The sequence below is a fragment of the Neovison vison genome, chromosome 2 (assembly GCF_020171115.1).
Source record: "Neovison vison isolate M4711 chromosome 2, ASM_NN_V1, whole genome shotgun sequence".
NCBI lineage: Eukaryota > Metazoa > Chordata > Mammalia > Carnivora > Mustelidae > Neogale > Neogale vison.
The window spans coordinates 149,421,464-149,441,432 of record NC_058092.1 but is presented as its reverse complement, the minus strand read 5'-3'; the positions used below and the strand labels follow the sequence as shown (position 1 = coordinate 149,441,432).

The 19,969-nt window shown below is 52.5% G+C and overlaps 1 protein-coding gene across 2 annotated transcripts in view; it reads left to right on the top strand.

Moving 5' to 3' along the window:
• The window catches only part of PGBD5 (piggyBac transposable element derived 5), a 96,468-nt gene that overhangs the window by 54,356 nt on the left and 22,143 nt on the right, over positions 1-19,969 (top strand). For both annotated transcript variants that reach the window (XM_044239302.1, XM_044239304.1), the window contains exons 2-3: positions 7,958-8,385; positions 17,558-17,692. In XM_044239302.1, the coding sequence (XP_044095237.1) occupies positions 7,958-8,385; positions 17,558-17,692 (563 nt within the window). The remainder of the gene's footprint in view (positions 1-7,957; positions 8,386-17,557; positions 17,693-19,969) is intronic.

The window sequence follows — 19,969 nt, the reverse complement described above, 5'->3', positions numbered from 1 at the left end:
TACAGGTCTCTTACATTCCTCAGGGTACTTCCATCATTGTCTTTACTGTTTCATTTGTCGTGAAAGGGAGATGAGGCAAGTTACCAACCCAAAACGGAAAACCAGAGAAACTTCAATTTCCCAGTGTTAGTGAGACAGTGGATGAACCAGGAACAGAATCAGCCCCCGCCAGTCCCTCTCAACCCCTGACCCCAGCTGCAGGTGACTCTACCTGTCATCCTTACAGACACCTCTCTCAACCGTGTTTCAGCTCAGCTCTAAGGAGAAGTGAGATTTGTAGTGGGATGAAAGGTGGGGGGGGTGGGGTAGTGTCCTAGTGCATAAGACGGGTCCTAGGTGGAGGGGCTGAGCCTGGACCAGCCATTCTCAGCGGCCACATGGACTGAAGAAGGCTACAGCACACTTAGCCATGGAGGACTCACAAACTCATGGATGGTCATGGAATAGCCTTGTCACCCGGCCTTTAGGGTCCTGCCACCAAGGGAGTCCGAGTTACAGTGAGGCTCTGTACCTGCTAGCCTTCGTTCACCCCTTTGACGTCAGAGCTGCTGCTCTGTAGGGGTGTGTGTGCTGGACACTCTGTTAACACCCTTCCTGCCTCGTTACTTTGCATTGAAACTGATCCGGTGAGGGGGGAGTGTAAACGTCCCTTGTTCTGTCTGTCCAGGCAGGTGGGAGCAGATCTGTGTTCATTAACAGAGTCCTGGCCTGGAACGTAGTGTACCAGCCACAGCTCTGGATAGAGAGAACACGGAAGGTCCTCGGGCCCAGGCGGGTGGCGCTGAGTTGACCCTTTCTGTTTCAGCTGCTGCCTGTGAGCTCACTGCATGTGGGGGTGGTCAGGGTCACCTCTGCCCAGCAGAGCACCCCTCCCCTCTGCAGATGCTTCACAGGGTCAGTGGCAAGAATCAAGTACTTGCCTTGGCTGTCGCACTTGAATAGAATTGTATGTTTCGTGTAAGTGAAGACTCTTTCTTGTATGTGTACAGGTGTCCTGGGCGGCGAGTGGTTTTGAAGGTGATCTGCCTTGGGCAGTTTTCACGTGGCCGCCTCAGGTGCATGTCACCCTCTCTCTGTCAAGCAGCTCTTTGTCACGTCACATTTGGTCATGCGGTAGATTTCATGTCTGCATCAGCCAACACACGAGCCCCCTTCTTGAAGAGCCGCACACCCCCTGTTCTGGGGCCCGAGTTTCCTACGATCAGTTCAGCTCAGGGGTCCGATTCAGGAACTGTTTCTTTGTGCTGCCAGTGTGCTTGGCAGCCACAGTGCTGTGTTCCTTGAGGAAGACCCACAGGCAGAGTGTCCTCTTCCATGTCCCGATAGGGACCCCACAAGCAGGAGCCCAGCTGGTGCTGCCCCTGGGCTTCTCCAGCCTAGTATTTGTGTGTTTTCTAAGGGTTCCAGAGAATAGTTTGGAGCTTGCCGTGTGCTCCGTGGAAAGGCACCATGGAGAGGAAGGACCGTGATCTGAGCCTGGGTCGGTAGCTGGGTAAGCATTGCGGGTTAGAGCACAACAGGACGGGGCACTGGATGCTGCTCACAGCTGCCCAGGGACACAGGTGTGGGCGACCCCATTGGGCCACACAGATGAGGTGCCGAGCCTCAGGGTGGCCGGGAGCAGGGCCAGGACCCATGCCTGAGGCTCCCGCCCATGTGTGCAGACTTCCTTGATCTGGCTGCAAATCAAACTTGTTACTGGTCTCTTAGCTGCGAGCCACGAGGCTAAACCAGGAAAGAAGGCTTGGGGTTCCAGAGGGGCGTGTGGCTGGCTTCTGCAGCCAAGACCGTGGAGGGCCCGCATAGACCGTCAGACAGACCGCTCCTCTGCATGTCCGTCAGCCGCTGGGAGGTCGGGGCAGGAAAGACATGGAGAGAAATGAGGATCCTTGTAGCAGAAGATAAAATCCAGCTGCGGCCAGCACTGAGGACAAAGGCTTGACCACGCTCTATGGTACCCTTTTATAGAATGTAACATCTCAATTTTTTTTTTTAACCTCTAAACTGAGAGGAATATTTTTGTGATAATGGGGGATGTTCTTTTATATTTTTATAACTGCTTGATTTTGCCTGGACATAATGATTTCATTTTTTTAATCCTTGAACTCTGAGTACTAAGTGATCCTTGTCTATGTCATGACACTGCAGACAGTTGATGCCCCAAAATGCCAGTCTATGCAAAACGCCATTCTCCTCTCAAAGTGAATGATTTTGTCTCCAGAGGGTTGGACTTCAGAAAGCCACACTTCATTTCCAGAGAGCATGAAGGTGGGGATCCGGGCCCCATGCGGCTGTGGTCATGCAGTGGGCACAGGGAAGGCTGCTCCCACAGGACCCTCGCTTACTCCCAATGGGACTCGTGGTGAACTGGCCAGGATGGGCCGTGGCCCGTGTCTGAGGTTTTATTCCCCCTGCGGTTCTTCTTACTCCCATTTGATGGGTCAGGAAACCAAGATGCAGAGAAGGTGTGTGGCCTGCCCAAGGTCACATAACCAGCAGCTGTAGACAGAGGGGGAGGACCAGAAAGAGTTCCAAAGTGGTTTCCACCAGTTCAGAGAGGCAGGAAGTTGAACAAAACAATACCCAGAGCCTGTCCACCTGAGCTGGGGACCCGGAAGTCGTCGGTGACACTCCCCCTCCCACGTCCTGCCCACTGATCAGCTGTTCCCACTTCCCAGGTGGTCTCCCTCCCCAGGAATTACCACACTGCCCCTTCCTGGCTCCCCAGACCTCTCGTGTGTCCGCAGGTGTGGGCAGGTGGGGCAGGGGCTGTCCGGGCTCCCTGCCCAGCCAGCCGAGGTAAGCTGAGCTGCAAAGTATTGTACTCCTTCCAGCCTCGCCCACCCCAGCCCTGCCAGCTTCCTCTTCCACACAGATGTTTCTAGCTACTCTTTTTACCAGGCATTAACATGGGCTGCTGTCCCAGAAACCAGATCCTTCCCACTGGGGTCAGCAAAGATGCCCTTCCTCCCCACTTACCCTCCTCACTCCCCCTCCCTGCTCACCCTCCCCACTTACCCGCTTCCTGTGCACCTTGTCAGTGGGTGCGTCCAGTGCACTGTGAGCTGGGCTGGGAGCAGTACCAAAGTCTTACCTTGGTCGTCACGCTTCAGCTGGGTCTTAGGACCGGAGAATGGAGGCAGACCCAAATAAGTGTGTAAGTCCCTAATCAAACAGCCCTAGACCATGACATATACAAGGAGGGAGGCCTACTTGGGATGGAGATTGATGGAACCAGCAGTGGTGTCTGCTTGTGGTTGGGTGAGCTTCACCACCTAAGGAAGCTGGAGCTCCAGGAGGGCTTGCGTCTGGCGGATGGGTCCGTGTGGACGTGGGCTCTGGGGTGGAAGGGGCTCGCCAGGGCCAGGCCTGCCCCTGGGCTGGCCTGTGCACCTGCTTGCCTGGCCTTTGAGAGCGGCCTGGGAGGCAGGGCCTCATGTGCTTTAAGTCACAGGAGAGTTTTAATGAAGCAGGGGAGTGTTGTGATCTGGTTTACATTCCTTAAAAATGTTTTCTCGTTGCTAGGAATCATTTGGGGGAGGCTGTTTTTGTCTTCTAGGCCAGAGATGGTGGCCCCTGGGCCAGAGCGCCGCCGTGGGCGGTTCATGATGCATTGTAGAGGTGGGGGTGGCCGGATGTGCCCACGGGCTGGATGTGGGGATGGGGGTGTCGGGGGAGGAATCCACGGTGGATCAGGTTTCTGCCTGAAGTAACCAGAGGGAGCTGGCCGGGAGGAGAAGAAAGGGAGAGGACGAGGGATCTGGAGTTTCAGGTCAGACTCGTGGGGTTTAAGATACCAGCCTCACTCATGTCCTGGTGCAAATGGAAAGGATACGCCGGTGAGGGCCGCTGGCTGGTGGAGGCCATGGCCCTAGGGCTCGGGTCACCTGCAGGACCCTGGGTCACTTATAGTCCGTTCCCCCCGCCCAGCACACGTACAGGGAAGTGGAGCACGTTGCGGGGTGCAGAGACCAGAAGAGGAAGCCGCTGTGGTCACCCCTCAGTGAGGTCCCTGCCCGAGCTCACTGGCTTCAGGAACAGGCCAGGCCCTCCCCACAATACCGCATGCAGCAGGGATTCATCCTAAAGCATGAGCACGGCCTGTGGCGCTCACAGCCCTGCATGCTCTGTGGGGGGGCGTCCCGGCCCTGTGCCCCTTCGTGTCCACAGCCATCTCTGCGGCCCTTCTGGGGAGCTTCTGAGACCTCACCTCCCCAGCATCTGGACTCAGGTCCCTCTTGTGGGCACCCCCATCCCCCTGTCTGACATTACTGCTGCCTGCTCCTGTCATTACACTGAGAACGCCCTGGGAAAAAACACCATGTCTTACTCATTTCTGTCCCCAGGATCAGTATGACCCTCAGGTGTTCACTGGGTAAGCAGTTCTGATGGCTGCCCTTGCCTTACAGTCCCCTCTGTGAACAAGACACTTGTTCTTGTAGTCACCCCTGGAAAGAGGGGTTGGCTTCTAGCTTGGGGTGGTGGAAGGAGTCTCTTAGGGGGATCTGAGCATTAGTGAACCATTCTTACTTCTTCCTTTTTTTTTTTTTTAAGATTTATTTATTTATTTTAGAAAGAGAGAGAGTAGGGGTGGTGGAGGGGAAGGTCAGAGGGAGAGAGAGAATCTCCAGCAGACTGCCCTCTGAGCATGGCGCCCGACACCGAGCTCGACCCCACCGCTTGGAGATCATGACTTCAGGGGAAACCAAGAGTTGGAAGCGCAACAGACTGCGCACCCGGGCAGCTCACCGCTGAGCCATTCTCGACGCTACCCTGGCTCAGTGGGCCTGCTGCAACATCCTGGGATTGAGGGAGCACGTGATCCCTGGTAGGCCGAGGGAACCAGATGGGCAATGGTGATGGGGCCTCGAGGGCTGACTTTATGGGGTGGGGAGGGGAGCGGAGAGGGAGAGAGGAGGGAGACGATGATACGAGCTTGTATGTGGCAGTGCAGCATTGGCACCATCGACCTGCAGAGCCCTGTACCCCAGCCCAGACCCCAAGGGCACACACACACACCTGCTCTTCCTCCTCTGGGCCCTCCCTTACCAGCCTGCCCCCATCCGTGTGCCCAGTCCCACGTTGCCTTTGCATTTTTGGCAATGCAGTTCTCCCTTTCCCTTCAGAGTTCCTTCTGGCTGTGCGCTGTAACCCTCCATCCCCCGCAGGGAAAGCTGTGCCCGGCAGAGGTGGAGGGAACTGGTGGGCTTTGCAGACCCCACACCTGGCTGAAGTCGTGTGTGTTTGTGTGAATGTGTGTGTGTGTGTGTACATGCTGTGCACAGATCAGCCACATGCCTCCCTTGTCCACTCGTGAGAGCAGAAGGGACACTTTGAAATAATTACCCCGGCAGCAGGTGCTCTTGGACTGGCTCTGGGCCAGGTGGGATGAAGGTCACATTCACTGGAAGGCGCTTAGAAGTGAGTGACCTGGGGGAGTGTCCCTATACTTCAGAGCTTCTAGATCGTCACCTGCAGAAGGGGATGGTGATCCACCAGGACGAGGACGTTGTGAGGCTCATCTGGGTAGAATCTGGAAAAGCTCCTATAAATGAATCAAACATAAGAGCGGCTTAGCTTGGCTGGGGATGTTGCCCACCCCCAGGGCCATATTCTTCAATGGTCATATTAACAAAGGTAGTGATATGGATCGAATCTGAATGGCATTTCCTCCCTCCCTCCCCTCCCTCCTGTCCTCCCTCCTTTCTTCCTGGTGACTGGCCTGTGCCAACACTTCTCAAACAGGAAGCATCACAAGAGCAGAGGGGGACAGTAGAGGACTCGGAAATCCAAACCAAACAGATAAGAGGGTGCCGGCTACTTCCCAGTTGCTTCCTGAAGCAGTTGGCCAGGGCAGAGTTTGCTGTGAGAACTCACTTGGAAATTGCCTGGGAGGCACAATTACTTTAAAGCTAACTTTTGGAAGGGAAGGTTTCATTCTGCTTACTCAGCATGATGGAGCAATTAAAATGCTGGTTTTCCTCCTCTTTGAGAGCTACCCCTGAATAATTTATGGCTTCACCCAGTGGAGGCTGTAAGTCTTCGCTGAAACACAATGATTTCCACTAAGAGTGGGTGTGGGGAAGCAGGCTGTTCCTGCTACCTGGGGCCCCACTGGCTACTGGCCTCAGTGTCACTGCAGCTTGTGGTCAAAGCAGTTAGATGGCCTGATGCCCTTCCCAAAAAATGGCTGGTGACCGGCCGTGAATATGGTGGCTACTTGGCTGTCTGGGCCTCCGTTTCTTCTTCTATAAAATGAGGGCAGTTAGAGCATTTGAAAGCCCTCAGCCCAAGTCACAGGATTTCTGTGGCTGATGCCTCAGGAAAGGTTTCCAGGTTTCCACAACAGCCTTGCAAAAAGCAGGCATTCCATTTTCCACGTGGGGCACTTGGAGGTATTTATCTAAGACTGTGCACTTAGCTACAAGTAAATTCAGGGTTTTGGCTCCCGAATCTATCTAACCTAAAACCTGGACTGCCTTGTCATTGTCTTATTTTGCTGGGAAAAACTTGTTTTTCAGAAACTGCCTACACCACTAGTGGAGAAAGGGGGGATGGTAAAAATTCTGAAGAGCGTGCATAACTTTTATTAGAAATTGCAAAGCCCATCTTCTGCAGGATTATCTGGCTGGCTTAGTCCGTAGAGTATGGATCCCTGGCTCCTACGTCATGAGTTCAAGGCCCAAGTTACCAAGTTATGAGTTCAAGGCCCAAGTTGGACATAGAGATTATGTAAAAAAGATTTAAAAAAAAAAAAAGAAAGAAAAAGCTTGTCTCTTAGAAATCCCTCTACGCTGTTAGCCTGGCTTAAGTCACTATATGGAATTGAAAGCCATCTCTCTCTCTTTTTTTAAATTAACATATAATGTATTATTTACCCCAGGGGTACAGGTCTGTGAATCAATCAGTCTTACACATTTCACAGCACTCACATAGCACATACCCTCCCCAGTGTCCATCCCCCAGCCACCCCATCCCCCCCACCCTCTAGCAACCCTCAGTTTGTTTCCTGAGATTAAGAGTCTCTTATGATTTGTCTTCCTCCCCAGTCCCCTGTTGTTTCATTTGTCCCTTCCTTCCCCCCAGGACAACCCCCCCCTTAAATTCCTCATATCAGATCATATGATCATTCTCTTTATCTGATTGACTTATTTCACTCATCATAATACCCTCTAGTTCCATCTGCCTTGTTGCAAATGGCAAGATTTCATTTCTTTTGATGGCTGCATAGTATTCCATTGTATATACCACATCTTCTTTATCCATTCATCTGTGGATGGACATCTAGGTTCTTTCCATAATCTGGCTATTGTGGACTTTGCTGCTGTAAACATTCGGGTGCACGTGCCCCTTCGGATCACTACATCTGTATCTTTAGGGTAAATACCCGGTAGTGTGATTGCTAGGGCATAGGGTGGCTCCATTTCCAACTTTTTGAGGAACCTCCATCCTGTTGTCCAGAGTGAAAGCCTATCTCTTCAGGGTGCATGTGTGTATTTCCAACGGCTCTCCCCGCATTAGCCAAGAGCTGTGAGGTTTTTGTATTTTGGCGAAGTTATCCAAAGGAGCCCCTTCAGATTGAGCAATATGTTTCAAGTTGCCAGGCGTGCAGTTGTAGGGCAGAAGGAGAGCAGTCTCGTCTGTGTGGGCATTTCAGGCCCGGAGCGGTGCCGGCATCCGGCATCGTAGCGAAGTCACCTCCAGGGAGTGAAGTTACCTCCCCCCACCGCGGTGGAGCGGGGTGTCCTTCCCTTGGTGTCCTTCCGCCCACCCGCGTGTCCCTTTCGGGGCGGAGCAGTGTCCCTGCGGGCCTGTTGAGAACGCTGGGGAGAGGGGGGGAGGGAGTGCGGTGCGGGGTGTGCAGGGTCCCCGGCGGAGGGGACCGTGTACCCCCGCCCCGCCGCTTGCCCTGCCGGCCACCGCGCGCCGCCCCCAACCCTGGCCGCCTCTGTTTCAGGTCCCACCCGAAAGATGCCGCCTAGCGCCAGCGCCATGGACTTCTTCCAGCTCTTCGTCCCGGACAACGTACTCAAGAACATGGTGGTGCAGACGAACATGTACGCCAAGAAGTTCCAGGAGCGCTTCGGCAGTGACGGCGCCTGGGCCGAGGTGACGCTGCCCGAGATGAAGGCGTTCCTGGGCTACATGATCTCCACCAGCATCTCCCACTGCGAGTCGGTCCTGAGCATCTGGAGCGGCGGCTTCTACAGCAACCGGAGCCTCGCCCTGGTCATGAGCCAGGCCCGCTTTGAGAAGATTCTCAAGTACTTCCACGTGGTGGCCTTTCGCTCCAGCCAGACCACGCATGGCCTCTACAAGGTCCAGCCATTCCTCGACTCCCTGCAGAACAGCTTCGACTCTGCCTTCAGGCCTTCCCAAACCCAGGTGAGCGCCCCCACCCCGGGCCTCCCCGGTGGCAGCCCACTGTCACACCCTTGCCCTTCTCTGTCCCCCCCCCCACCCCCACCCCCGCCCCAGACTCAGCGCTCCCAGCCCCCGCGAGGTCAGAAAACAGGGGTTCTGCTCGGACTCGGTTTCCCCCCTCCTTGCCCGCACCCTCCCTCCCCGGAGTGGTGCTGTCTTTCCAGGTCACATGTTTGCCAGGCCGATGTGGAGGTTCTTCCATGAAGAAGAACCTGTGATGGTAACCAGCCCGTGTTCTCTGAGCGCGTACCTGCTGTTGCTGGTGGTAGGGGTGAGGCGGGGTAGGCGGCACCGGGATGGAGGCCGGAATCTCAGCCACTCATCAGGTGTCAGGTGCCCCGGAGTCACTCGGGTGCGGGGGTCCACGTGCCACGGGTGCGGCTTTTGGACCAGGGTCCAGTAGAGCCCCACACCTAGCGGTTATGGCCCCCTTCCCAGCTTCCCTCCCTGGTTCTAGAAGGTGCTGTTTGTTCTCCGCTCCTGAGCCGCTGCCTGCTGGTGCTGATGTGTGGCGGGTACCCTGGGCTGCAGGGAGATTCGAGGTTCAGAACCAACCTCAAAACTGTGGAACCCGTCTAGCAGCTGAGGAGGTGGCTTGTTCCAGGGATGCCTCTAACCAAACGTTGAGGAAGGTTTTGGCCCATGGGAGTGTGATTCCCCTGACCCGTTTGATGCAGAAACAAAAACTGACATCATTTTTATTTGTACACTTAAGGGGCCCTCGGTCCACCCGCACTTTCTTGTGCTGTTCCTGTAAAAGCCTTCTTCCTAAAGCTCAAATTCTTTTTGACTCTGTATCTTGCCTTTTTTTCCTGCGCAGCTGAAAATCACAGGGTTTTTGTGGGGGAAGATATCGTCCTATTTCAGGTCTGTGGGAGCCTGTAACCAGTTTCTGAAAGCGTTCCCCCTGCTGTTCTGCAAATACGCTGGGCTCATTATGATTTCCAGGTGTTTGCCATGCTCTTTCTGACTCCCGGAAGCTTCTCCCTCTTCTCTCCGCCTCAGCAGATGTGCCCAGTCTCCGGGGTCCAGTGCGAGGCCTACACTCCCATGCTGGCTCCGCTTTCCTGAATTCCCTCACTCTTTATAGGGCAGCTGAGTCCCATTCTTCCTTGTCCCCCTTGTAGCTCTTTCCTTCCAAACAGGAGATGGGCTCTTTTCAGGACATAAGCCCTGCCTTACACAGACCCCGCAGAACCAAGCACAGGGCTCGGCACATTTTTTTGTTTGTTTCACTGAATATTTGCATGGTTGGAAATGAACCAGACCAGAGTCCTACTAGCTGGATGCAAATGGAAAAGAGCAGTATTCTGACCATCCTTGGGGCCAAACATTTGAACAGCTACTGGCAGAGGCTGTGGGCTCACTCTGGCTGAGTATCTCTTAAGAACCCCAACAGCCAGCTGCTGGGATGACTGATACTTAACAATGTAAAGACGAGAGTGCTGAGGATCCTTCTAGCTCCTCGACTAGGCCAGACTTATCCAGAGTTATGCTCCTGTCTGGGGTGTGCTGCTGTGAGCTGGCCCCGTGTTGTCTGCCTTTGGAAACTGCGGCTGTCAGATACCAAAGACCCATCCTCAGGACGATCCCCATGCATGTGTGTGTCTGGAGCCTGGGGTAGCTTGTGGGCACACGGCAGTGCCTGCTGGCAAAATCCAGGATTGCGAGCCCATCCCTTCCCAGCCCAGGCATGGGTGCCCTGAGGGGGTGCAGCCCATCCCCTAGCCAGCGGTGTCTGCAGCACCCCTGGGCAGCTCTGCCCTCCTCCCTTGCATGGCTTAGATGTGCAACAAGGACTGCCAAGACCCTTTTGCTTCATTCTTACCCCTCCCCCCTCTGACCCCGTCTTCTTCTTTTTTTATTATTATTATTTTAAAATTTATTTTCAGCGTAACAGTATTCATTGTTTTTGCATCACACCCAGTGCTCCATGCAATCCGTGCCCTCCCCAATACCCACCACCTGGTTCCCCCAACCCCCTACCTCCCGCCCCTTCAAAACCCTCAGGTTGTTTTTCAGAGTCCATAGTCTCTCATGGTTCACCTCCCCTTCCAGTTTCCCCCAACTCCCTTCTCCTCCCCATCTCCCCATGTCCTCCATGTTATTTGTTATGCTCCACAAAGAAGTGAAACCCTATGATAATTGACTCTCTCTGCTTGACTTATTTCACTCAGCATAAACTCCTCCAGTCCCGTCCATGTTGATACAAAAGTTGGGTATTCGTCCTTTCTGATGGAGGCATCCTACTCCATAGTGTATATGGACCACATCTTCCTTATCCGTTCATCTGTTGTAGGGCATCTTGGTTCTTTCCACAGTTTGGCGACCGTGGCCATTGCTCCTATAAACATTGGGGTACAGATGGCCTTGCTTTTCACTACATCTGTATCTTTGGGGTAAATACCCAGGAGTGCAATTGCAGGGTCATAGGGAAGTTCTATTTTTAATTTCTTGAGGAATCTCCACACTGTTCTCCAAAGTGGCTGCACCAACTTGCATTCCCACCAACAGTGTAAGAGGGTTCCCCTTTCTCCACATCCTCTCCAACACATCTTGTTTCCTGTCTTGCTAATTTTGGCCATTCTAACTGGTGTAAGCTGGTATCTCAATGTGGTTTTAATTTGAATCTCCCTGATGGCTAGTGATGATGAACATTTTTTCATGTGTCTGATAGCCATTTGTATGTCTTTATTGGAGAAGTGTCTGTTCATATCTTCTGCCCATTTTTTGATATGATTATCTGTTTTGTGTGTGTTGTTTGAGGAGTTCTTTATAGATCCTGGATATCAACCTTTCGTCTGTACTATCATTTGCAAATATCTTCTTGCATTCCGTAGGTTGCCTCTTTGTTTTCTTGACTGTTTCCTTTGCTGTGCAGAAGCTTTTGATCTTGATGAAGTCCCAAAAGTTCATTTTCGCTTTTGTTTCCTTGGGCTTTGGAGACATATCTTGAAAGAAGTTGCTGTGGCTGATATCGAAGAGATTACTGCCTATGTTTTCCTCTAGGATTCTGATGGATTCCTGTCTCACATTGATGTCTCTTTTATCCATTTTGAGTTGATCTTTGTGTACGGTGTAAGAGAATGGTCGAGTTTCATTCTTCTACATATAGCTGTCCAGTTTTCCCAGCACCATTTATTGAAGAGACTGTCTTTTTTCCACTGTATATTTTTTCCTGTTTTGTTGAAGATTATTTGGCCATAGAGTTGAGGGTCCATACCTGGGCTCTCTACTCTGTTCCACTGGTCTGTGTGTCTGTTTTTATGCCAGTACCATGCTGTCGTGGTGATCACAGCTTTGTAGTAAAGCTTGAAATCAGGTAATGTGATGCTGCCAGTTTTATTTTTGTTTTTCAACATTTCCGTAGTGATTCTGGGTCTCTTCTGACTCTATACAAATTTTAGGATTATTTGCTCCAGCTCTTTGAAAAGTACCGGTGGAATTTTGATCGGAATGGCATTAAAAGTATAGATTGCTCTAGGCAGTATAGACATTTTAACAATGTTTATTCTTCCGATCCAAGAGCATGAAATGGTCTTCCATCTTTTTGTGTCTTCTTCAGTTTCTTTCATGAGTGTTCTGTAGTTCCTCGAATACAGATCCTTTACTTCTTTGGTTAGGCTTATTCCGAGGTATCTTATGGTTCTTGGCGCTATAATAAATGGAATCGATTTTCTAATTTCCCTTTCTGTATTTTCATTGTTAATGTATAAGAAAACCACTGATTTCTGTACATTGACTTTGTATCCTGCCACATTACTGAATTGCTGTATAAGTTCTAGTAGTTTGGGGGTGGAGTCTTTCAGGTTTTCCATATAAAGAATCATGTATTTTGTAAAGAGAGAGAGTTTGACTTCTTCATTGCCAATTTGGATACCTTTTATTCCTCTCTGTTGTCTGATTGCTGTTGCTAGGATTTCTAGTACTATGTTGAACAAGAGTGGTGAGAGTGGGCATCCTTGTCGTGTTCCTGATCTCAATGGGAAGGCTGCAAGCTTTTTCCCATTGAGGATGCTATTTGCTGTGGGTCTTTTGTAGATAGATTTTATGAAGTTCGGGAAGTTCCCTCTCTCCCTATATTTTGAGGTGTTTTAATCAGGAATGGATGCTGGATTTTGTCAAATGCTTTTTCTGCATCAATTGAGAGGACCATGTGGTTCTTCTCTCTTCTTATTAATTTGTTTCATCACATTGATTGATTTGTAAATGTTGAACTTTGTAGCCCAGGGATGAATCCCACTTGGTCATGGTGGATAATCTTTTTACTGTGCTATTGATCCTGTTTGCTAGGATCTTGTTGAGAATCTTAGCATCCATATTCATCAGTGATATTAGTCTGAAATTCTCCTTTTTGGTAGGGTCTTTGCCTGGTTTGGGGATCAGGGTAATGCTGGCTTCATAAAAAGAGTCTGGAAGCTTTCCTTCTGCTTCAATTTTTTGAAACCGCTTCAGGAGAATAGGTGTTATTTCTTCTTTGAAAGTTTGGTAGAATTCCCCAGGGAATCCGTCAGGTCCTGGGCTCTTGTTTTTTGGGAGGTTTTTGATCACTGCTTCAATCTCATTACTAGATACCGGTCTATTTAGGTTGTCAGTTTCTTCCTGGTTCAATTTTGGGAGTTTATAGTTTTCCAGGAATGCCTCCATTTCATCTAGGTTGCTTAACTTATTGGCATATAACCGTTGATAATAACTTCTGATGATTGTTTCTACTTCCTTGGTGTTAGTTGTGATGTCTCCCTTTTCATTCATAATTTTATTAATTTGGGCTTTCTCTCTTTTCTTTTGGATTAGTGTGGCCAATGGTTTATCAATCTTATTGATTCTTTCAAAAAAACAGCTTCTAGTTTTATTGATATGTTCTACTGTATCTCTGGTTTCTACCTCATTGATCTCAGCTTTAATCTTGATGATTTCCCTTCTTATGTGGGGAGTTGGTTTGATTTGTTGTTGATTCTCCAGTTCTTTAAGGTGTAGAGACAACTGCTGTGTTCTGAGTTTTTCCGTTTTTTTGAGGGAGGCTTGGATGGCTATGTATTTCCTCCTTAGGACCGCCTTTGCTGTATCCCATAGGTTTTGGACTGAAGTGTCTTCATTCTCATTGGTTTCCATGAATTGTTTCAGTTCTTTGATCTCCTGGTTGATCCAAGCATTCTTAAGCAAGGTGCCGACCCTGTCGTCTTGTATCTGGCTGACGAGGCTGAGAGAAGGTCCTGAGATAAGTCTCAGTTTGGGGAGGGGCTCCCTGGTCATGATGGGGATTTTTTTTCCACTTTCCTTTCTTTTTGAAAGATAGACTTTGTATTTGATTTTTATTTTTACCTTTGTATCTGTGAAGTTTTTTTTTTTTTTGCTACCATTTTGTAGCCAGTGCCCTTTGTGGGTCAGGATCCCTGCAAGAAGCAGTCCTGTGTTCTAGATGAGGAGGATTGGATGTGGGGACTGTGGAGAGTCACATGGCCAGGGCCGGGGGACATGACTGGGGTGGTAGTGACAGTGGGAATCCGAGGTCAACTGTGGGCCTGGGAGCGAGGGCGCATGCGTAGGAACATAGGGATGACAGCACGGTCAGACAGGGGACCTCATCCATGCCTTGCTCCCACCTCCAAGTTGGCCAAACAAGTCGATCACTGGCCAGGGACCTGGATGGTGTGGGCTAGAAGAGGTTGGCCTCCGGGCCACAGTGCGGGGTGGGAAGGATGGAAGACACGTCCTGAGGGTAAGCAGAAGACCCAGGACTCTCCACCCCACAGACAGGAGCACAAGGCAGTGGGAAACTCAAAGATCCCTTAGACCAGTTTTTCTGTTGGTGGATCATCGGACAGAATTCTCTCCTTCTCCATCTCCTTCCTGGCTGTGGGCCCCGCTGAGCCAGCCTTGGATCCGCAGGCAGGAGCAGGGTCAAACCAGAGGACACATGCTCATGAATGGCAGTGTCTGACTGACTTTGAACATGATTAGGCCTTCCCGTTAGCTGGGGGTTTCTACAAGTCCTCGGACGCCTTCCTTTGCAGATAAGCAGCTTGGCCCTGTCTGTACCTGAAAGCACTAGCCTTCCTGTGTGGAACAGACCGTAGCCTCCTGTGAGTTCACCCAGGGGCAGGGGTGCTTTCCCTTGGCCTCCAGCATCAGCCCCCCTAGCATTAGCCACATTGTGCTTGGTTCTGGCACTTACTCTCTTCTCGAAGATGCTTCTGTGTCGTAGAAAAGGTCCCTGTTCTGATCTTGATGGGAGAAGCTGGAAGTTCCAAAGGTTTCCCGGTGTTGCACCTTTTCTCCTCTGCAGAAAGCCCCTGTTTAGACTCTGGAACATTCGTTCAGGTAGAAGGGGATCGAAGTGTGTGTTTGGTTGAGGGTGGCCTTGCACCACGCCAGAGCCTCAGGGCCCCTGGGAAGGGTCTTCCCTCCGCCTGCTGAGAGCCGTGGGCACGGATCTTTGTCACATGTGAGTGGATCTGCTCCAGGCTCCCGGGCATCCGTCCACATCCCGCTGCCTCACACACAATCCGTCCCCGAAACACACGGCACGCTTGCCTCGCGCAGCACACACGCTCGACCCCTGCCTTCTCCGGAGCCCATCTCCTCCGGCAAATGTGACCGTCCGAGATGCGCTTAGAACTTCCACAGGCCCTTCAGAAGCCTGATGGTTCTCGGAGTCTTAACGGTACCCCACGCGCCACGTGTCCTGTGTGTGCGCATGTGTGGGCCCACACACACGTTTATGCACAAATGAGGGGGAGACGTGGCATTTCCTCAAAAGTGGGGACAGAGTCATTAGAAGACTCTTTTCGGGAGGGGATTATGCAAGTAGGTAAGTGGCTGCTTTGTCTTTCCTGTACCGTAATCGCTCCACATGCAAAATGAGCTTGTCAGACAGATCAGGGGGACTCCGGGTGCATAGCTGGGGGACAGTGCTGCTGCCTGGCCAGCACCCGGGAGGAGAGGGAAGAGGCGTTCTGGGAGGCCCAGCTCTCGTGCAGTGCTTTGGTGGGGCGTGTGATGGGACATCGTGTGCGGCTGCTTCTGCATAAGTGCACACGGACTCGAGCTCCATTGGTTTCCTGAAGATGAGGGAGCGACACCAGTTCTTTGTGCTGTGGCTTTGAGGAGGGGGGCAAGTAGGACCTGCTTCTTGAGCTGAGGTCGTTGAGCCCGAGTAGCCGGGCGGCTGCAAGGCTTCTCTCTGCCCTTTCCCCACCATCCCCTGCCCGCTCCCTCTCCCGACAGCCTGTGGGACTTGTCCCTTTTGCTACAGTGTTTCCAAATGGGGCTTTGAATGTTTTTTGGTCTCACATAGTCGGCAAGGCATGGGGGGAGGCACTGTGGCCTAGCCTTGCTTCGCCAGGCCTCCCCTTTGTGAGCACACAATGGGGCGGCCAAGTTTATTGTCTGCGTGCTTTCAACAACAGAACAGCCTGGGGGCCAGACTGAACCCCACAGATCTGTTGTTGTTTATTGAGTGGAATTCAGGGGAGCATTAATGGAGGCGTGGGAGGTACTGTCCACGTTACAGCCGGTGAGTGTTGTCCTCCAGTCGGCCCTTGTCGGAGCGCGTTCTGACATTGCCCAGGAGCTCCCTGGACGTGCAGAAGCTCGGACCCTGCCCCAGAGTGACTAGATCAGAATCTGCCCTTTAGGGAGATCACAGGTGACTGGTTTGTTCCTTAAAATTCCAGGAGCCCCGGCAGAGAGCTGGGGCTGGTACACTTCGTCTGTCAGTGGCCAGCTGGTCTCTGCTGCATCTTGTGTGATTTGCTTTCCTAGTCCAGGAGAGCCGTTGACAACACGGCAGACCCCAGTAAAACTTTATTTGCAAGAGGCAGTGAACCAGACTGTACCACAGTTTGCCGGCCCCGATCTAGGGCATTGGCTCGAGGTCTGGGAATCCTTTCATTTCTCCTATGCTTCATTTCAGTGAAATTCAGACACACTTGCCGATCACAGTTAGGCTTGAAATAGGATCAGGGTGGGGAGAAGTGTAGTGGATTCCTAAATGCACCCAAAAGTCTCCCCAGAAACACTTCAGCTTGAAGAAGCCAAACTTGTACCACCCCACAGAGCCATTTCTTTTTACTTTATGGTCTTGTCATTGACAACGTCTTACAACCATGTTATTAAGAAATTGGAAAAGGCGGAGTAGGTTTAAAAATTGCCTTGGGAATCCCGCGTCTGGAAGAACACGACAGTGTGGAGGAGAGCCGGAGGCTGGGTCATGGCGACAAGGCCACAAGACACCGGCTTCATTTCAGGGCAGGCTTGAAGGAGAGATCGTTGAGCTCTGGAGGAGTAAGGGGGTTGTGGGCCAGCACGCAAGCGGTCTGGAATGCCTGAAGAAGTAGTGTATATTTTCCTTTGTTCCTCACAGGGACAGAGGTCAGATCAGTAGGCTTAGGTTAAATGCAGGTAAATCTGAATCTGTGAGGGGAAGGACTTTTTAGCAGTGCGAGGTGTCCGTCGGGAGGGTCTTTCCTGAAAACAGTTGGGCAGGCACAGCTTGGAGTCAGGTCCCCTGGCGATCCCGCTACCAAGAAAGAGCTTGCACGGGGGACTGTGGGCTGCTAATGATAATTATAATTGTCACATTAAATATATGAATATATAAGTATACACATTAAATATGTATCACTTTATAAATATGTAAAATAAAAATAAAATTACTTTTTTTCTTAAAAAAGATTTTATTTATTTATTTGACAGACAGAGATCACAAGTAGGCAGAGGGGCAGGCAGAGAGAGAGGAGGAAGCAGGCTCCCTGCTGAGCAGAGAGCCCAATTTGGGGCTCGATCCCAGGACTCTGAGATCATGAGCTGAGCCGAAAAGGCAGCAGCCCAACCCACTGAGCCAGCCAGGCGCCCCTAAAATTACTTTTTAAATTTCCATTCACTAAATACCTGCTGTACGTCGGGGCCCATGCAAGGTCCCATGCATGCGGTTTCTTACTCCATGCTCCCCAAAACACTGGCGTAGATGTTACCCTCTTACAGATGAGGAGACTCGGGATCGGAGAGGTATGGTGACGCAAGTCACACAGCCGGTCAGAAGCAGGGACGTGATTTGAGCACCGATTGGATGACCCCACCCCGAGCTCACGTTCCCTTTCCATGAGCATCTCTGCTGTTTTGTTCTTGGCAGGTGCTACATGAACCCCTGATTGACGAAGACCCTGTGTTCATTGCCACATGCACGGAGCGGGAACTCCGAAAGAGGAAAAAGCGGAAATTCAGCCTCTGGGTCCGGCAGTGCTCTTCCACTGGCTTCATTATCCAGGTGAGCCTGGAGACGGCCCCAAGAGGCCCAGGGATGAGCTCGCTCGCTCACCCCTTTCCAGGGCTTCCCCAGGACCTGCCGCAGAGACTGGGGCCAGGCTGGGGCTTCTCACCAGGACACTGGGATCGCCGACACTGCCCTGCATGTTCTTCCCCCTCCTGTCCGGCCCTTCTGGCTCAGTAACAACAATAAACCCTCATCAAGGCTCGGGCCCTGATCTCAAGGCCAGAGGCTTCACCCAAAGAGCTGGTCGCAGGAGGTGACTTAAGTGTCTCTTGAGGACACGATGTGTGTCGGTCCCAGAAGACCCCTCCCATCCTTGACCTACTGGGTCTCTGTCCCCCCCCCCACCCCCCACATCCATCCTGAGGAATCCTTCTTCACAGGCCCCCAGCAGCCAGCTGGTTAGATGGGGCTCAGTGAGGACCTGTCCTCTGAGCTGGCAGGGCTGCCCACGCCCGGGCTCTGCTCTGCTTCAGGCAGGCACGGATGTGGCTTTCAGGAGAGGAGAAAGTGTCCTGTCCAGTGTCTGGCTGCCGGGATCAGCCGGGGTGCGGTGTGCACAAAGGAGAAGATGGGAGATGGCCCGGGCTGGAATGTGGCACCTGAGTGACAGCTCCTGGCCCCATGCTGCTTTCTCCGGCCGCGCGGGGATACCCTCTCCTGTCTGTCAGTCCTGCCAGCCTGGCAGTCATAACCGACCCCACCTCACCTCCCTCGCCGGGCTGCTGGCCCGGACCCAAGGCCCAGGGATCTCACGCTCCTTCCCCCCTGAGCCAGAGGAGGAGTCATGGGAAGATTCAGGGGGCATCTCCTCGCCACAGGAAGGGAAGCACACATGCTCCAGCAAACGTGGCTGCTAAGAAGGACCTTCCCTGCTCTCCCTGCGGGCATGGGGGACCTTGAGCTTTTGCGGGGGCCAGGATCCCCAGTGGGACCCCAGACTTGCACCAGCTTGAGCACAGGCTTCTGGCGGTTGACACAGTGGACCTGTCCCTGAGTGGGATTTACGCTGTATATGCAGTCTGGGCCCCCCGTCCAGTGGTTCCTGTCACCTCCATGGTGTCCTTTGCAGTGACACTTACTGGAGACGGGAGTGGGGTTTGCTTTATATAACCCCTAAGGAACATTGGTCCTCCTTGGAGTAAGTACTTCCCGCGCACCTGTCCATTGCAGTGCTGAGCTGGACACCGGGACGTGGAGACACAGCCCTGCTTCCTTGGACACTTGCCCCTGTGGACTCTGTGTGCTTCTGCACCACTTTTCTTGGAAGCACTCAGTGGCTAGAGGTCAGGTCTGTTACCTGGACAGGCCACAGAACTCTCCCTCGGGACATGTTCTTCCCAATTTCTGTCAAATCTTTAAAATCCCATCGATAAAAAGGTTGGATGGGTACCTTGAAGTTTCCTTGTGTTTCTAGAACTTTCTGATCTTAGGAGTCTTTGCTGCCGTGCAAGGGGCTGTATTAGAAGCCAGAACTGAGCAGCAGTCGGGCTTTACACCATGGCTGGGCAACACGAGCCGTTACCGTCCAGCCACAGGCTGTCCCGTGACGGGGTGGGCCAAGGGCTGTCTTGGTCTCCCCAGGGCCTCTTTTCCCTTGTCCCAGGGAAGGGGCCCAAGATGGGCAGCAAGGCGGGGAAGGACGCCTTCCCTCTGAGGAGCCGGGGCGCATGTAGGAGTGCCGTGTGGCCTGGGGAGGGTTCTCTTTAGTTCCCCTTCCCTTGGTTCTCCACATCCTGAGTCTGGTCTGAGGAGTTTGGAAAGTCAGCAGCCTGGGCAGCTGGGTGGGGCGAGCAGTACTTTCCCCAGGAGAGCTTGCACACCTACATCCCCCCGCATCTCCCTTCAGCCTGTGCAGTGTGAGTGTTGGAGGGTCGATGGAAATCCTCACCTGGGTGCCCATGTGGGGTGCCCACCGAGGCTCACACTGGGCCGCTCAGAGCTGGCACTTCCTGCTGCTGCTGTCCCATGACCCCAGGCTGCTTCTGCCCTCCCTGTCCTGGGGGCCGGCAGCGGTCCCGCTCCTGCCGCTTCCCAGAGTGGCTCTGGATCTGAGCATCCTCCCCACGGAGGGAAGGGCTGGGGTTACTCATCGGCGAGGTCCCCGCTGCTGCAGGATCCTGCGGTCCCCCTCTTCGCAGATGTGTGGGGCTGGGTGCACAAGAACACTGTCTTCATTTTAGTTTGTCAAATACGTTCTCTTCCGTGGCTTTGCAGCCGAGAAGCCTGGTTGCTGAGCCTTCGGGAGGCCATGGCCAACCTCTGGCACGAAAG